Source organism: Haematobia irritans, chromosome 1 (genome assembly GCF_050003625.1).
Source record: "Haematobia irritans isolate KBUSLIRL chromosome 1, ASM5000362v1, whole genome shotgun sequence".
Taxonomy (NCBI): Eukaryota; Metazoa; Arthropoda; class Insecta; order Diptera; family Muscidae; genus Haematobia; species Haematobia irritans.
Genome location: NC_134397.1, coordinates 2,089,827 through 2,104,203, shown reverse-complemented (window position 1 = coordinate 2,104,203; position 14,377 = coordinate 2,089,827). Strand labels below are relative to the sequence as shown.

Sequence of the window (14,377 nt, the reverse complement as noted above, 5' to 3'; positions counted from 1 at the left end):
GGTATTAGAACACACAACATATTTTTTCGCGAAATTAATTGATCCAATTAATTTTTAATTGAAATGTCTTCAATCACAGAAATGATAATATCAATTACAAAATTAATTGAAATTCAATTAAAAAATTAATTGATACTATTAATTTTTGCGATTGATTTTTGTTTGTTGAATCAATAAAATTTTTAATTGACTATTTTTTAAAACTCAACTAAGACCTTTATTAGAATTTTTTTTTTTGTGAACAGAGCATGAAATCTTGACAACACAACACAACACAAAAAATTAAAAAAAAATTTTGAGTGTAAACTCTAAACTGAATACTTACTTTTCCTCTTTAGTATCCTTTGTAGACTGGGTATGTTGCTTCATAGTTTCGGGCAAGAAAAGAACAACAAATCCACCAAATAAACACCATGCGGTTAGAAGTGACATCAGGAGATGATCTTCGATTTTATTCTAAATCAATAAATAGGGAAAATCCAAAAAAAAAAATTTCAATAAAAGGGTAAACATTTCAATTAAAATGAAAATTATCTTAAATCTGCAGTACCCCATAAACTTACCAACAATGACAAATACGGTGTTAATATCAAGGCCAGACCAGCGGCAATATTACAGGCTCCCACACCTACATTACGTATGGCCGTAGGATACAATTCGGCGGTGTAGACAGGCATTATTGTATTACCAGCGCTTATAGTGAATTTTCCTATAGGAAACAAAAACAAAATGCGAAACAAAGGACACAAGTCCATTTAATGAAAAAATGCATATTTGAGCAGAAGCTACAAATGATGGATTACCCACCTATCATTATAAAGGTGATTTTCAACCATAAAATATCTTCCTTGCCCTCTGTAATGGCTGCACAACAACAAGCAATTCCAGCACATATAAGGGTGGCACTAAAAAGCCATTTCTTGCCCACTTTCGATATGATGTACATGGCAATAGCAATTGCAGGTATTTCAACCAAACCAGCCAAAGCCTAAAAACACAAAATTATATGCAAAAAAATCTATTAACAAACATGCATATATGGATATGGATTCTTCATTGGTATGCTGGAGTGTTATTGTTTATTTAAATTGAAATTAAATTTGCAACAATAATAAATATTGCAACATCTGCTTGTCAGTATCCATAACATTTTCCAAAAGAGCAATGCGTTCTATTTAAGAAAACACAACAAACAGATCTCAATTGCGCCAATGTTTGGCTGCTCAACCCAACCAAGTCACCAGGCGCAAAAAGCAATCATCAACCAATCATCCATATTCATTCGTTCGAATATTAAACAGACGGAGTAATTGCTCTAATATTAAATAGATGTACAGTGGTTTTAATGGAGAAAAACTTGAACAATTTTATAAAAAGTCTATTATTTTTGTCAAAAAATTAAAAACAACACTTTTTCTTAGAGATAAATTAAAATATTTAGCACCAATTACATATTTTAATATAATTTTCTATAATTCTATAAGAAGTTGTCGAATTGGATATGTTAGTGAAAATATCGTAATTTAAAAAAAATGTATATGTAAATTATGTTAAATAATTAATTGAAATTTATTTTTATGATAACTGAAGAAAAATTCAAAATACTTTTAACTCAAAAAGATCAAATTTTTCATTTAAAACAAAAAGATCGAAAACAAGAAAATCCTAATTAAAACTGTATAAACAAAAAAAAATTATTCAAGATATATAAAATGTTGTTTGTCTAAAGATTCAAATGGACGATTTTAATCATCTTCGAACTCTCTTTAAATTTGCCCAAAAATTAATCAGTTTCAAACCAAGGGTTTGTGGGTTAAATAAAACCACTGTTCCTCTCTCTTTCGTGACGAATAATAATTTTTTTTTTTGACAAATTTTAGGCACGTTGCCAAAAAATATTCCTTGTGGTTCTTTTTATCAAAACAAAAAGGCACTTTCGTCTGCCTGCCTATCGTGGCGTGTGTGTGGTGCTTCCGTATGGTGAGCCTTGGTTGGCTATAAACAACTTCCATATGCCACATGTTGAATGTTTTGGTTATATGACCATAATGCTATTCTTTATTGTCTGGTTAGGGGAAGAAAATATTTGAAGCGGTTTTGGAATCAAGTCAAGTGAACTCAACAAGTGGCCTTTTTGAATGGCAGGTGCTGATATTCGATAGATGGTGGTTGTCGATGACGCCGTTTTGGGTGATGATGTATGATGGCTGGCTGTCTCGTTGGATGTTCTATTGAATGTTTGGAGAACTTACCGAATTTAGATAAACGTTACCCCCAAACGTATTCATGTTCAAGATGAAGCCATAGTAGGCCAAATTCATGGTAAACCAAATGCATAGAAAGCAAATTGTGATGCGTCTCAAGTACCGGGATTTGAAAAGGTAGAAAAAATCCTGTGAATTCTCCTCTTGGGGTGGAGGTTTTAAAAGTGCTTCATAATCACTGGGTAATTGGCGATTATTGAATTCTGCAGCCGCTTCAATAATGCGTTTCACTTCTTCAATACGACCTTTGACCAAAAGCCAGCGTGGTGATTCAGGTACCACAAACCTGGAGCGATTATAAATGATTGAGGTGTGGGACAAATATGAAATGATAGAAATGAAAAATAAAAAATCGACCACAAACTTACCACAGAAAACATAGAAATATTCCTGGGATACCAATGCATAGCTGCAGACGTTGATAGTCCTGAGTTAGATAGGCAATACCCGAAATAGCCATGTAAGATATTGGCAGTGGGAAAAGATTGTACATGCCAGCTATTGTCCGCCATTTGCCATCAACATATTCAATGGCCAAAATTAGACCGGAATAAGTCACCGATACTGATACCAAACCCAATAGAGCCCTTAGTGTTATATAAAATTCAAATGAGTGAGGGAAATAAAGCGCCAAACCTGAAATATGGAGTATTACGATTAGTTAAACATTGGGAGTTTACGCCATTTTTATGGTAACCATTTTACTTTAATTTGGAGAAAACCCTTTTGCTCTGCGATCATAACATTGTAAATAACAAAAATTTTTTTCTCAGATCAGATCTCTTTAATTCAAGATCATGGAATTTTACAAGTAAACCTTTTTAGTTGGTATAAGAAATATTTTCTCTAGAATAATAGTATTTTGTAGGATGACATATCTTTTTTTTTTTTTAAATTGAGAATGAACATGTTCTTCTTGAAACAATAATTAAGATAAAAAATTTTCCACAGTTCCGTCCATCAGTTCGAATATCTACGCCCTTATGTGTTGTTCAGATGATAAGTTTATCCGGACGGAATGTCTGTGTTTGTAAAGAATCTTATAGTGTGGCCAATCGCTCCGAATTGTCGGCGATGACTAAATAAATTTGTTATCGATCACATCGGTTTTATTTATCGATTACAAATTACATCCATAACAAATTTATCGTAGAACATAACTTATAGAGGACCAACATCTGGAGTATGTCTCGAAATGTTGGACACGGACATAATCGGGCGGATAAACTTATAGTCTGAACGGCGCATTAAATGTGTGTGAGGTTTTAAAGTTTGTCCGTGTGTGCGTATGCGTAACATTCTGCAGTCGTCAATGAGAGTGAATCGTGTCACCGAGCGTGAGCTTTTGTGTTCTAAGAGAAGAAATCAACCGTGATGAAAAACTTGAAAATACTCCACGTTTTACATACAAAGGGTTCACCAGTGTGGTATTACAATGGACTGAATAGTCTAAGTGAGTCTAAGTGAGTCTGATACATCGGGCTGCCACCTAGCCTAGCCTACATACAAAGGGTTTCAATCTCAGTAGGTTAAATTTCTGAGTATTTCCAAACTTCTCTATGCTTCTTCTCACATTGTGTGACGTGCCGTTTGGACTCTATAAAGAGACAAACTTCTCAGTGATAAGAGAGAAGTTTGCCACTGGTCCGAATAGTTAAAATGAACCTCTATTCGTGCACATCCTTCTAGGCAACTCAAATACTCTAGACATCATCTCACAAGAGATAGTTTGTCTACTTGAAATAATGATGCACTCATCCAACCCAGCTGCCAAGAAATGTGAGGCTTGTTCAGTCCTGTCCTGTTTGTGAGTAAGTGTGTACGTGTGACTCTTTCATAACTAAAACTTTCTATTTTCAACTCAGATAGCTGTTTGCTAAACAAAATAAATTTCATTGTGTGTGTAAATTTGTTTTGTTGTTGTTTTTTTTTAATTTTTCAATTAAAATAGTTTCAGTACAATTATTATTGTTAATATTTTCCATTGCTGTGGGGCTTTATGGAAATCAACACATAAAGTAAATGTCATAGCAACAACACAACACAAGGACAACAACTCTCTATACAGCGAGCGAGTTTGTGTGAGTACTTGGAAATCATTTCGATGGATGTTGTGCATGCAGCCATGCATGATTTCACCCTCTAGCAAAAGCATTCTCAATTAAGGCTTGCCTCTTCAAATGAATCAGAGTGTGGTTGATAAGTGACATTAAAACAATTAAGAGGACTTGAGAATCCTCTCAACATTTCCCCCTTTAGGGGGTGTACAGCCACCTCTATTCATGTGTGTGTGTGTGAATCTTTGGAGCTGTACCGTGTATGTACATTTAAAAGCCCACTTGTAGCAGATGTCAAATGGATGTCCTTTTGTGCGGTTCGTTTTGTCATTGGTCCAGGCTAAAGGTGAACCACACTCATAGCAGTCTGTCAAGTTCAAAGTCATACAGACAGAAGGAATACACACACGGAAGTGTATTCTCTGATGCCAGAGATGCAGTATCCTTGTGGTGTCCTCGATGTAGTATACGGATGTCCACATATTCACATTTATGTTTGTGTGTCTCTGTGTGGGCTTGTATGTGAACACATGTTACACTGGATGAGTACTAGTAATTGCAATTGTAAAAGGATTTGTGGCAAAGCAGTGCCTCCAACAATGGAGGAATGTCATACGTACCGAATATGGTTTGCAAAACTGCCGATATGAAGAGCATGGTTTTTCGTCCGAACTTATCCGAGAGATAACCGGATATAATACCTCCAGTCGCCACACCCAATAGGAAGAACATTTCAGCCACATTTTTCAGATATTCCTTTTCACACACCAAATCCCATTGGGAGGTCCAACTATTCCCCACATTATCATCGATGGCATACTCCCAGGCGGAGCAGGCTTTACGTGTATCGTTGTTGCCTATGAAGCCTTTCAATTCTGATCCTTGCTGCAACAAAGTTAAGATAAGAGACAGACGAATAAAACTTTTGTTTCTCTGCGATTTGCGCTAATGCTATTTTCCATTTGAATTGTCCCAACAGCAGGAGACTGGCTTTTATACCTGTTGCAGTTGGTCCATCGTTGCATTGCCTATGCCATTCCAGTCGACAAGATTCTGAAAGCAATTGTCATAGGAATTACTTAAATTGCGCCACACATCAACGGGCACATGCTGCAGATGGGAGGGGCGTCTACACCAAAATTCTTTGTTGGCTGCCTTTAAATAAAACATAGACAAATTAAGAACCCTAAGCATAGGTGAGTGATTGTTTCACAAACTTGATATATGGACGATGATATGTGAAAGGTATTGGGTACTTGGAACAGTGACAATAGAATGGTCATCAGAAACTGCCACTTGCCAAAATGGCCCACCAAATCACCTATGACATCAGTCTCTTCTTCGCCACTATCAGAGGGGTCATGGAAGCCATCACTATCGCCACCGCACCCACCACCGCCACCACTATCGGGACCCGAAGCTCTTATGTAGGTATCAACAGCTTTGCCGCCGTTTGAATCTCTGGACCCACTATTTCTGTGTTGAGTTATGGCAGTGCTTCCGCTAGAACCTCGGTGCTCATCATGAACAGATTCTCCTTTATTTGTCAAAGCCGAATCATTGTAGGAGGGCGATGAGATGCGCTGATCATTTGTCGTTTTTGAGCTGGGAGGAGCTTTTGTGGCATTATTGCTATCATCATCATGTTCTAACGAGGACGGCTGGCTGGTTGGCATTTTCCAGCGATGTGCTGAAAACAAAAACGAAACAAAAGAAATTTTGTATTAAATAGGAAATATACTCTAGGCATTAGGTAGCCACTCTTAACAAAAATAAGGTTTTGTGGTGGCTGCTCGCTGTCACTTCCCCTTCCATGGGGGCAAACTTTCAAATTAATCAAATATTTCAACATCCGTCCAGTATACGTCAAGACCACCATCAGAAAGTATTATGTCCAAATGCCACAATGGGAAGGAGGTTTTGCCTCTTTGAAAACAATTCAAGCACTAAACATTCCATCAACGAATATCCACCTGACGACTCCTATTCAGGTTCCAGATCACATCTCATATAAACACAAGTCAGCTTATATTCCTTCAATTAATGGAGAAAGCACAACGAGCCAAGTTATCAGCTATACATCCAATAGTCCAAGCTATCCAATGTTTTATGTGAGTGTGCATGTGAGTATTTTGGCCTTTGTGTGTTTACGATTAACTAAGGCAAGTAATGCCAAACACCATCCAAGGATTACTTTCATCCTAGAATGTACGAAAAAAGAAACAAAAACAAACAATAAGCCCCAACTCAAGATGTTCAGTGAAATGGATGTTTGTGTGGAGCTTGTTTGTCTAAGTGTTTGTAGTCCTTTCTCCAAAGTGACGTTAAGTACAGACGTTATTCCCCTTTTGTGTTGTTTCGTTCGTTCATTTTCCGCTTGATTTTCTTTGTATCCCATTTTGATTTGACCATGTTTGGGCTTCTACAACCAATGCTCTGTGTTGTAACAAAGTCAATCACATTAAATGGGATTAAATATACTGGCTCTATTGGAAAATAGTCAGGCAGTAGCATACGAGGGCATGGTGAAAAACCATTACGATTCAATAAAACGACTTTTATTGCCTTCCCAAGGACGAATAGAATAGACCATCAAGCTAATTCCTAATCATATGAGCTATTCTCAGTAAATGGAATCGATCATGAATTGTTCTTCAATTATACGCCTCACATCAATTGGATGAAAGTGAAATAGTTTATCGAATAAGGATCCATGCCTCTTTTTTAAGGGATTTTATCATCAGCAGGCTTAGACAGTGGCGATAAACATATTAGGAGGACAGGTCTATTCATCCACCATAGAACTAACGATCGCAGGGACATCTTAATGTGCCATTTACATGATGGAGAGTTAATTTCGATCCCCAAATTTGGTTGTGATGCTATTCGCTACATTTCAATATGATACTTCAACCTAATGATGAGTTTATGACCGCATTTTACCGAAAAAGTAAGCAAGCGTGTTTTCTGAAAATTCTAGATATCGTCAGATTTAAAATCAAAAGGAAAGTATTTATAATTAATTTCAAACCATACTCAACAAATAAGGGACAGTTGTAAACTGGGCCTTAAGTATGCTTTTTAAATGCTTCTGATCTGATAATAGAGGGATCAGCAATATCGGCCAAGATTTAGATGCAGTCATCTTATAAAATGCAAAATTTTTATAAACTTTTTAATATTTAACTCTAAAGTGTGTTAAATTTTTAATAGCTCAATTACGGTATCATTTAGTCAGATTTGGCACATTGTTTTCATATTAAATTGTTTCATTTTACTTGCACCATCCAAGTGAAAACATAAAAACTAAATTTTTTAAAGTATACTTTTGGGCAACTTGGCAAAATACAAAACCTTTGTACTCTTATGACTTGAAATGCTACCAACTTATAACGCATGTATGTGAGAGTGAATATTACCGTAGTATTCACACGGTAGCTTCTCTCAATGGCTATTCATTCGTGAGTATGGAGTCATTGTGTGATTGTGTTCGTGTGGGTGTTTTCTTAATCAATTTGTTTCTTGTTTGTAAAGCTTATCATCGAAGTGGTCTCTGTACAAAACCAACAGATGGTACACGTGACTAATATTCGTAATGGTCCTTCATTTGTCTAGGATCACTGGCAAGGATGATTCTTTTTATTTGCAAGTAAATAGAACTCTCTCTATTTGATTTCATGTATTTTTATGGGCCACGACAAATGTAGGAGTTTTTATGGTCAAGAAAGTAAACTACAATTAATCCTTTAATAACTCCAAATGGAGTTTACTAGATCTCAATAAGAGAATGTTAATAAAAAACAAGTATATACAGCAGTAAGTTCGGCCGGGCCGAATCTTAAATACCCACCACCATGAACCAAATATTAGGGTTTCCTTTGAAATTTCAGGAGGGCTTGAGGACTTTAGGACACAACCCGAAGATAAATTTAAAGATTTCACCTATGAGGACTATATCAGATTCTGGATTTATAAGAACCATTTTTGTTTGAGGTTTAGAGGAATCATTAACATCTCTTGTAAGTGTGCAAGAAAATTATAAAATAACGTCTTGATTTGAAATCTTAAATCTGTAGAAGTAAAATCTGGAAATTTTACATTGAGTTTCAAACAATTTTCATGATCAGTGCGCCTTCTACACCCTCAAGAAGTGAAGTCGGTCTATATGGAGGCATTACCAAATGGACCGATAAAAGCTTAATCCGATACACGTTTTTGTGAGCCTAAAATACCAGAATATTTACAATTTCAGGCATATCAGATAAAAACTACGGTTTCTAGAAACCCAAGGAGTTAAATCGGGAGATCGTTCTTATGGGGGCTATACTAAAATATGGACCGATACGCACCATTTTCGGCACACCTCTTTGCGACCCGAAAATACCTCTAGAATTCCAATTTCAGGCAAATACGATAAAAACTTCGGATTCTAGAAGCCCAAGAAGTAAAATTGGGAAATCGGTCTATATGGGGGCTATACCCAAATATGGATCGATACTCACCATTTTCGGCACACCTCTTTATGGTCCTAAAATACCTCTAGATTTCCAATTTCAGACAAATTGGATAAAAACTACGGTTTCCCAAGACCCCAAATCGGGAGATCGGTCTATATGGGGGCTATCCCAAAATATGGATCGATACTCACAATTTTTGGCACACGTATTTGTGGTCCTACAATACCTCTAGATTTCCAATTTCAGGTAAATTGAATAAAAACTGCGGTTTCTATAAGCCCAAGAAGTAAAATCGGGAGATCGGTCTATATGGGGGCTATACCAAAATATGGACCGATACTCACAATTTTTGGCACACATATTTGTGGTCCTACAATACCTCTAGATTTCCAATTTCAGATAAATTGAATAAAACTGCGGTTTCTATAAGCCCAAGAAGTAAAATCGGGAGATCGGTCTATATGGGGGCTATACCAAAATATGGACCGATACTCACAATTTTTGGCACACGTATTTGTGGTCCTACAATACCTCTAGATTTCCAATTTCAGGTAAATTGAATAAAAACTTCGTTTTCTATAAGCCCAAGAAGTAAAATCGGGAGATCGGTCTATATGGGGGCTATACCAAAATATGGACCGATACTCACAATTTTTGGCACACGTATTTGTGGTCCTACAATACCTCTAGATTTCAAATTTCAGGTAAATTGAATAAAAACTGCGGTTTCTATAAGCCCAAGAAGTAAAATCGTGAGATCGGTCTATATGGGGGCTATACCAAAACGTGGACCGATACTCACCATTTTTGGCACATCTCTTTATGGTCATAAAATACCTCCAGATTTCAAATTTCAGGCAAATTGGATAAAAACTACGATTTCTATAAGCCCAAGACCCAAATCGGGAGGTCGGTTTATATGGGGACTATATCAAAACCTGGACCGATATAGCCCATCTTCGAACTTGACCTGCCTGCAGACAAAAGACGAGCTTGTGCAAAATTTCAGCACGATTGCTTCATTATTGAAGTCTGTAGCGTGATTACAACAGACAGACAGACAGACAGACAGACAGACAGACGGACAGACGGACATCGTTATATCGTCTTAGAATTTCTCCCTGATCAAGAATATATATACTTTATATAGTCGGAAATCGATATTTCGATGCGTTACAAACGGAATGACAAACTTATTATACCCCCGTCACCATTCTATGGTGGTGGGTATAAAAACTTTGGAACTTTGTGGCTAGTACGATGAAATGCAATGAAGAATATTAATTCTATGAGATATGGAAAAAAGCTTTGATTGATCCCAAGACGTTTAATTAAGTAGATGCTCGCAATGATAGCATTATTCCGGAATGAGTTTTTTGGCGGAATTTTTTCGTCAGCGTTTCAGAACTGTATTCAGCCATCATGATTCAATGGTAAGCACTCACCCTCTGCATACAAAGGGTCATGGGTTCAATCCCAAATTCGATGTCAAAGTTCAAATGCGCCACCTCTTGATTCCCAAACCAAACAATTATTTGATGATATGAACTGTTTATTTATTTACCCAAAATTATGATAATTATTTGGAAATTACATTGAAAAAGTAAACTGTTTTATAGGAAGAATGTACTATCTCGCGCGAAAAATTTAACTAAATTTTGAAATTTCCACAAAGCGTTGTTAAAACCAGGAAAAGTTATTGCCCTGTTGTACTTTTTAAAGGCATTTCACGAAATTACACCCTTTCATAGAAGAAAAAATGAACTAAAAGTAAAGAAGAAAATCATTGGCGCCAAATCATGACCATTTTAACCATACAGTAGTTCGTTCTATCTATTTATGGGAATCTTACGAAAATGTTCTTTTGGTTTAGTTCACATTGAACTAATGTGTACGGTCATTGAAGTTTATACCCAAATATTATATGAACTAAATATTTGAGATATACTTAACAAAAGGAAAATTTCATTGGGCTGTGGAAATTTCAATAAAATTATAAAATTAAGATAAAAAATTAAAAATAAAACAAGTAAGAAAAGTCTAAAGTCGAGCAGGGCCAACTATATTATACCCTGCACCACTTTGTAGATCTAAATTTTCGATACCATATCACATCCGTGTTGGGGGCTATATATAAAGGTTTGTCCCAAAATTTAAGTCGGCTAATGCACTAGGGTGGAACACAAAAAATATGGGAAACATTTAAATCTGAAGCAATTTTAAGGAAACTTCGCAAAAGTTTATTTATGATTTATCGCTATATATATACGCATTAGAAGTTTAGGAAAATTAGACTAAGCAGTGGCGATTTTACAAGGTAAATGTTGGTATTTTGACCATTTTTGTCGAAATCAGAAAAACATATATATGGGAGATATATCTAAATCTGAACCGATTTCAACCAAATTTGTTGCAAACATATGCACTAACTTATAATACCCTGTTCCACAGTGTGGCGCACAGTGGTGGGTATAAAAACTTCGAGCAAATATTTTTTTTTTTTTTTGCAATAAAAATATGTTAAATTTAGCGTTAGTTAATGAAATGTTTTCGTGCGTGGTAGTTCATTCTTCCTATAAAACAGTTCACTTTGTTTTCGGTGTACGAAAATCTTATTTTGCTTTAGTTCATATTGAACTTATGCGTACGGTCATTGAACTTTATACTCACGTTTAGTTCATAAAATTTTTGAGACATACATAAAAAAGTAAGATTTCATTAAGCTGTGGAAAATTTCGATAAAAATAATAAAATTTAACTACAAGCAAATAAATTTTTTCCAATAAAAATAAGTTAAATTTAGCATTAGTTTGACTACGGAAATTTTTTTCTGTGCACCCAGAGAAGGAATATGATCACCTCAAACATGTTTTAAGAGTAAAATTTTATTTTTGGGTGGTGACCATGTAACATGGTTTTCGCAACCATGTTATTTTCTCGGAAATCATGTAGCTGATTTCGACAAGCAGGTTATATTTGACGAGAAAATAACATTTTATTGACAAACATGTTACATGGCCACCATACAAAAATAACATTTTGGTCTTGATACATGTTTGAGGCGACCATATTCCTTCTCTGCGTGTGTACGGAATTTCTTTCTGTATATGTACTTTTAGAATTGCACGACATCGAGACAAACGATTTACGTTTTCTACACTTTGTAATTATTACATTCCAACCTTATGGACATAGAGGATGAAGGATTAATTGAGTTAATGAACACAAAATTACAAAATAAAATTAAGTTAAAAATGCAATTATTTAAATAAGTATTAATTCCATCATCTATGTTTTTCTTTCATAGAATCTAATCCATTTTTCGCTAATATACATGCATACGCGGGACCATGTGTTGTTCATCATATTTTCTCATTTGAATGACACTGGTGCAAGGATGTATACATTTACTAAACAATTCGATTAACTACTGTCAATATGGTGGAACTAGGATAATTAATTCTCCTTTTAAAATGGCAACAGACAACGGATGCTGTCCCATAGACCTTTCTCTTAATATTGTTCATAGATTGCAACAGAAAGCATTGTTTGGGATGTTTGCACAGGGCAAATGTGATATTCTATAGACGTCATAATACACTCTCACGCACACACACTAACATATAATAAAGGCTGCATTTAGTTAGTTATTGGTTGTTAGAGTTAAAACTAGCAAACCTCATAAACCACTATAGCCATATGGTGACTAATAATGAAGGTCGTCCAGCGAACGTGTTTATCTAGGGGACTAGAAGTGCGAGTGTATGCATTCAATGTTACATATTACGTATATACAATATGCGAATATTCCCCATTTATTCTAGGGAGGAAAATATCACTTACATATGAGGTATTTCGTGGCGAAACCGAACGGAGGCTGGTTATACATAAATGAAAATGAAGATTGAAATTAACTACTATATTAAATAAAGGATCGATCAAAAGGCCATAGTTTCTATGACAGTTTCTGTCAAAAGCTTTTTTGCGCGATGGATGGTGTTTTTTTCGTTTCATTAATGGCAGTGGATATCCAAAATTCTCTATGTGGGTTTGCCTCAAGGACCATTGATCTAAACAAAGAACCGCGCAACTCTATATGATAAGAGATAATTCTCGAAGTGGCTACATAATGGACTTTGATGGTATTGTGTTCGCAACAACAGGTTCGCAGCCACTCTTCACCCAATAATATTTCCCTCCATATTGGTTCAGAATTTCTTAAAATTCGTAAATTATACTACAAAGCGTTCATATTGAACCTCGTATAGCGCTAATGACATTTTTGCAATTTTGAATTCCATTTTTTTCCATAAAACCATAAAATTTATTTTAATAAGAGAAAAAATAAATAATTATGTCTAATAAATTTTCTTGAAATTGTTGAAAAATATTTATTTATTTATGTGATATCGGCGTTTAACTTAAATTATTCTAAAATTAACCTATATTATCCTTAGTGGTGGCTTCACTTTTTGTTTGAAATAGAAATAGCTCCCATACATATTTCATCTAACTGACTTCAAGTTTAGCACGTCGCAGGTCTTTATATATCAACTAACTTGGTTGAGATCACAAACATTACTCATCTACCACTTTAGTAACAAATTTGACGCTTTCTCTACCAGCTGATACTTTGGTAAGACTTTTTTTTAAATGTTTGTGTAAAATTTGTGGTCCATTTAAAAGAATTGTTATGTTATCCTTCTATGCCGTGATATTTATCATTAATTTTAATCCCAACTCCCATTACGATAATGGCAGTAACAAAAATGGGAATAACGCAACTTTATGAAAAGTTGCGTTATTCCCATAAAATATGTCTTTCTTAGCAATAGTATACGAAATAACTAAATTTCGTATACTATTGGCTTGTCGGGGTCTAGGATAATGGAGGATATTTCATTATTTTTCTGTCAAAACATTTAAAAAAAATCCTAAGGTGATCCTCTTCTGACAAGCGCTTTCTTAGAATACTAATCCATTGTAATACCTCGGATGGAAAAAGAAGAGTGTTGCCCGATTCGTTTTTTTAGCGTAATGGAAATTGCCACAAAAATAGTTAGCTAATGGATTTCAAAGCCACCTTGCTTAGGTTGAACAAAGAGAATCCAATTTTTATAGCCCAGTGCAAAGGAGTGAATTCCAATCCATTTGACATCTTTATGATGACACCATTATAATATCAAAGCTCTATGGTCACAAAACATTCAATATAGTAAATTTCAAACAGCATTGGGTTAGTGGCAACATTAATACCCATTAGAGATGATTCTGTTGATGGCGTTGAAGCAATGATGGTTTCCTCTTGAGACCGTGTGTCATTTCTTAATCTGAATGCAATGCAATTCTTGATTACCTTACAGTCACGAATAGGTAATGAATGAACATTCCTTCACGGTATGGTTTTGACTTGGTTTGCATGCAAACTTAATTTATTTAATTTGATCAATTGTTATATTTTTTAAAATGGGGCAGAGCCGACCGTATGGCTTTGAGACCAAGGAACATTGAAAACTGTGAAATGCATCAGGGACAAATGCTCCGAAAAAAGGCAAATAGTATCCCATCAGTCAGAAGAGTGATAACCACACTGAAAAAA

At 35.3% G+C, this 14,377-nt stretch overlaps 2 protein-coding genes across 8 annotated transcripts in view; one reads left to right on the top strand and one right to left on the bottom strand.

The window, feature by feature from the left end:
- Positions 1-14,377, top strand: part of Fer2 (basic helix-loop-helix domain-containing Fer2) — a 105,689-nt gene that overhangs the window by 33,711 nt on the left and 57,601 nt on the right. The window lies entirely within an intron of this gene.
- LOC142219984 (organic cation transporter protein) overlaps positions 1-14,377 on the bottom strand; it is a 47,218-nt gene that overhangs the window by 1,925 nt on the left and 30,916 nt on the right. For all 6 annotated transcript variants that reach the window (XM_075288814.1, XM_075288813.1, XM_075288812.1 and 3 more), the window contains 8 exons: positions 5,539-6,011; positions 5,321-5,476; positions 4,942-5,206; positions 2,633-2,900; positions 2,253-2,550; positions 808-988; positions 564-709; positions 326-456 (listed from right to left, as the gene is read on the bottom strand). In XM_075288814.1, the coding sequence (XP_075144929.1) occupies positions 326-456; positions 564-709; positions 808-988; positions 2,253-2,550; positions 2,633-2,900; positions 4,942-5,206; positions 5,321-5,476; positions 5,539-6,011 (1,918 nt within the window). The remainder of the gene's footprint in view (positions 1-325; positions 457-563; positions 710-807; positions 989-2,252; positions 2,551-2,632; positions 2,901-4,941; positions 5,207-5,320; positions 5,477-5,538; positions 6,012-14,377) is intronic.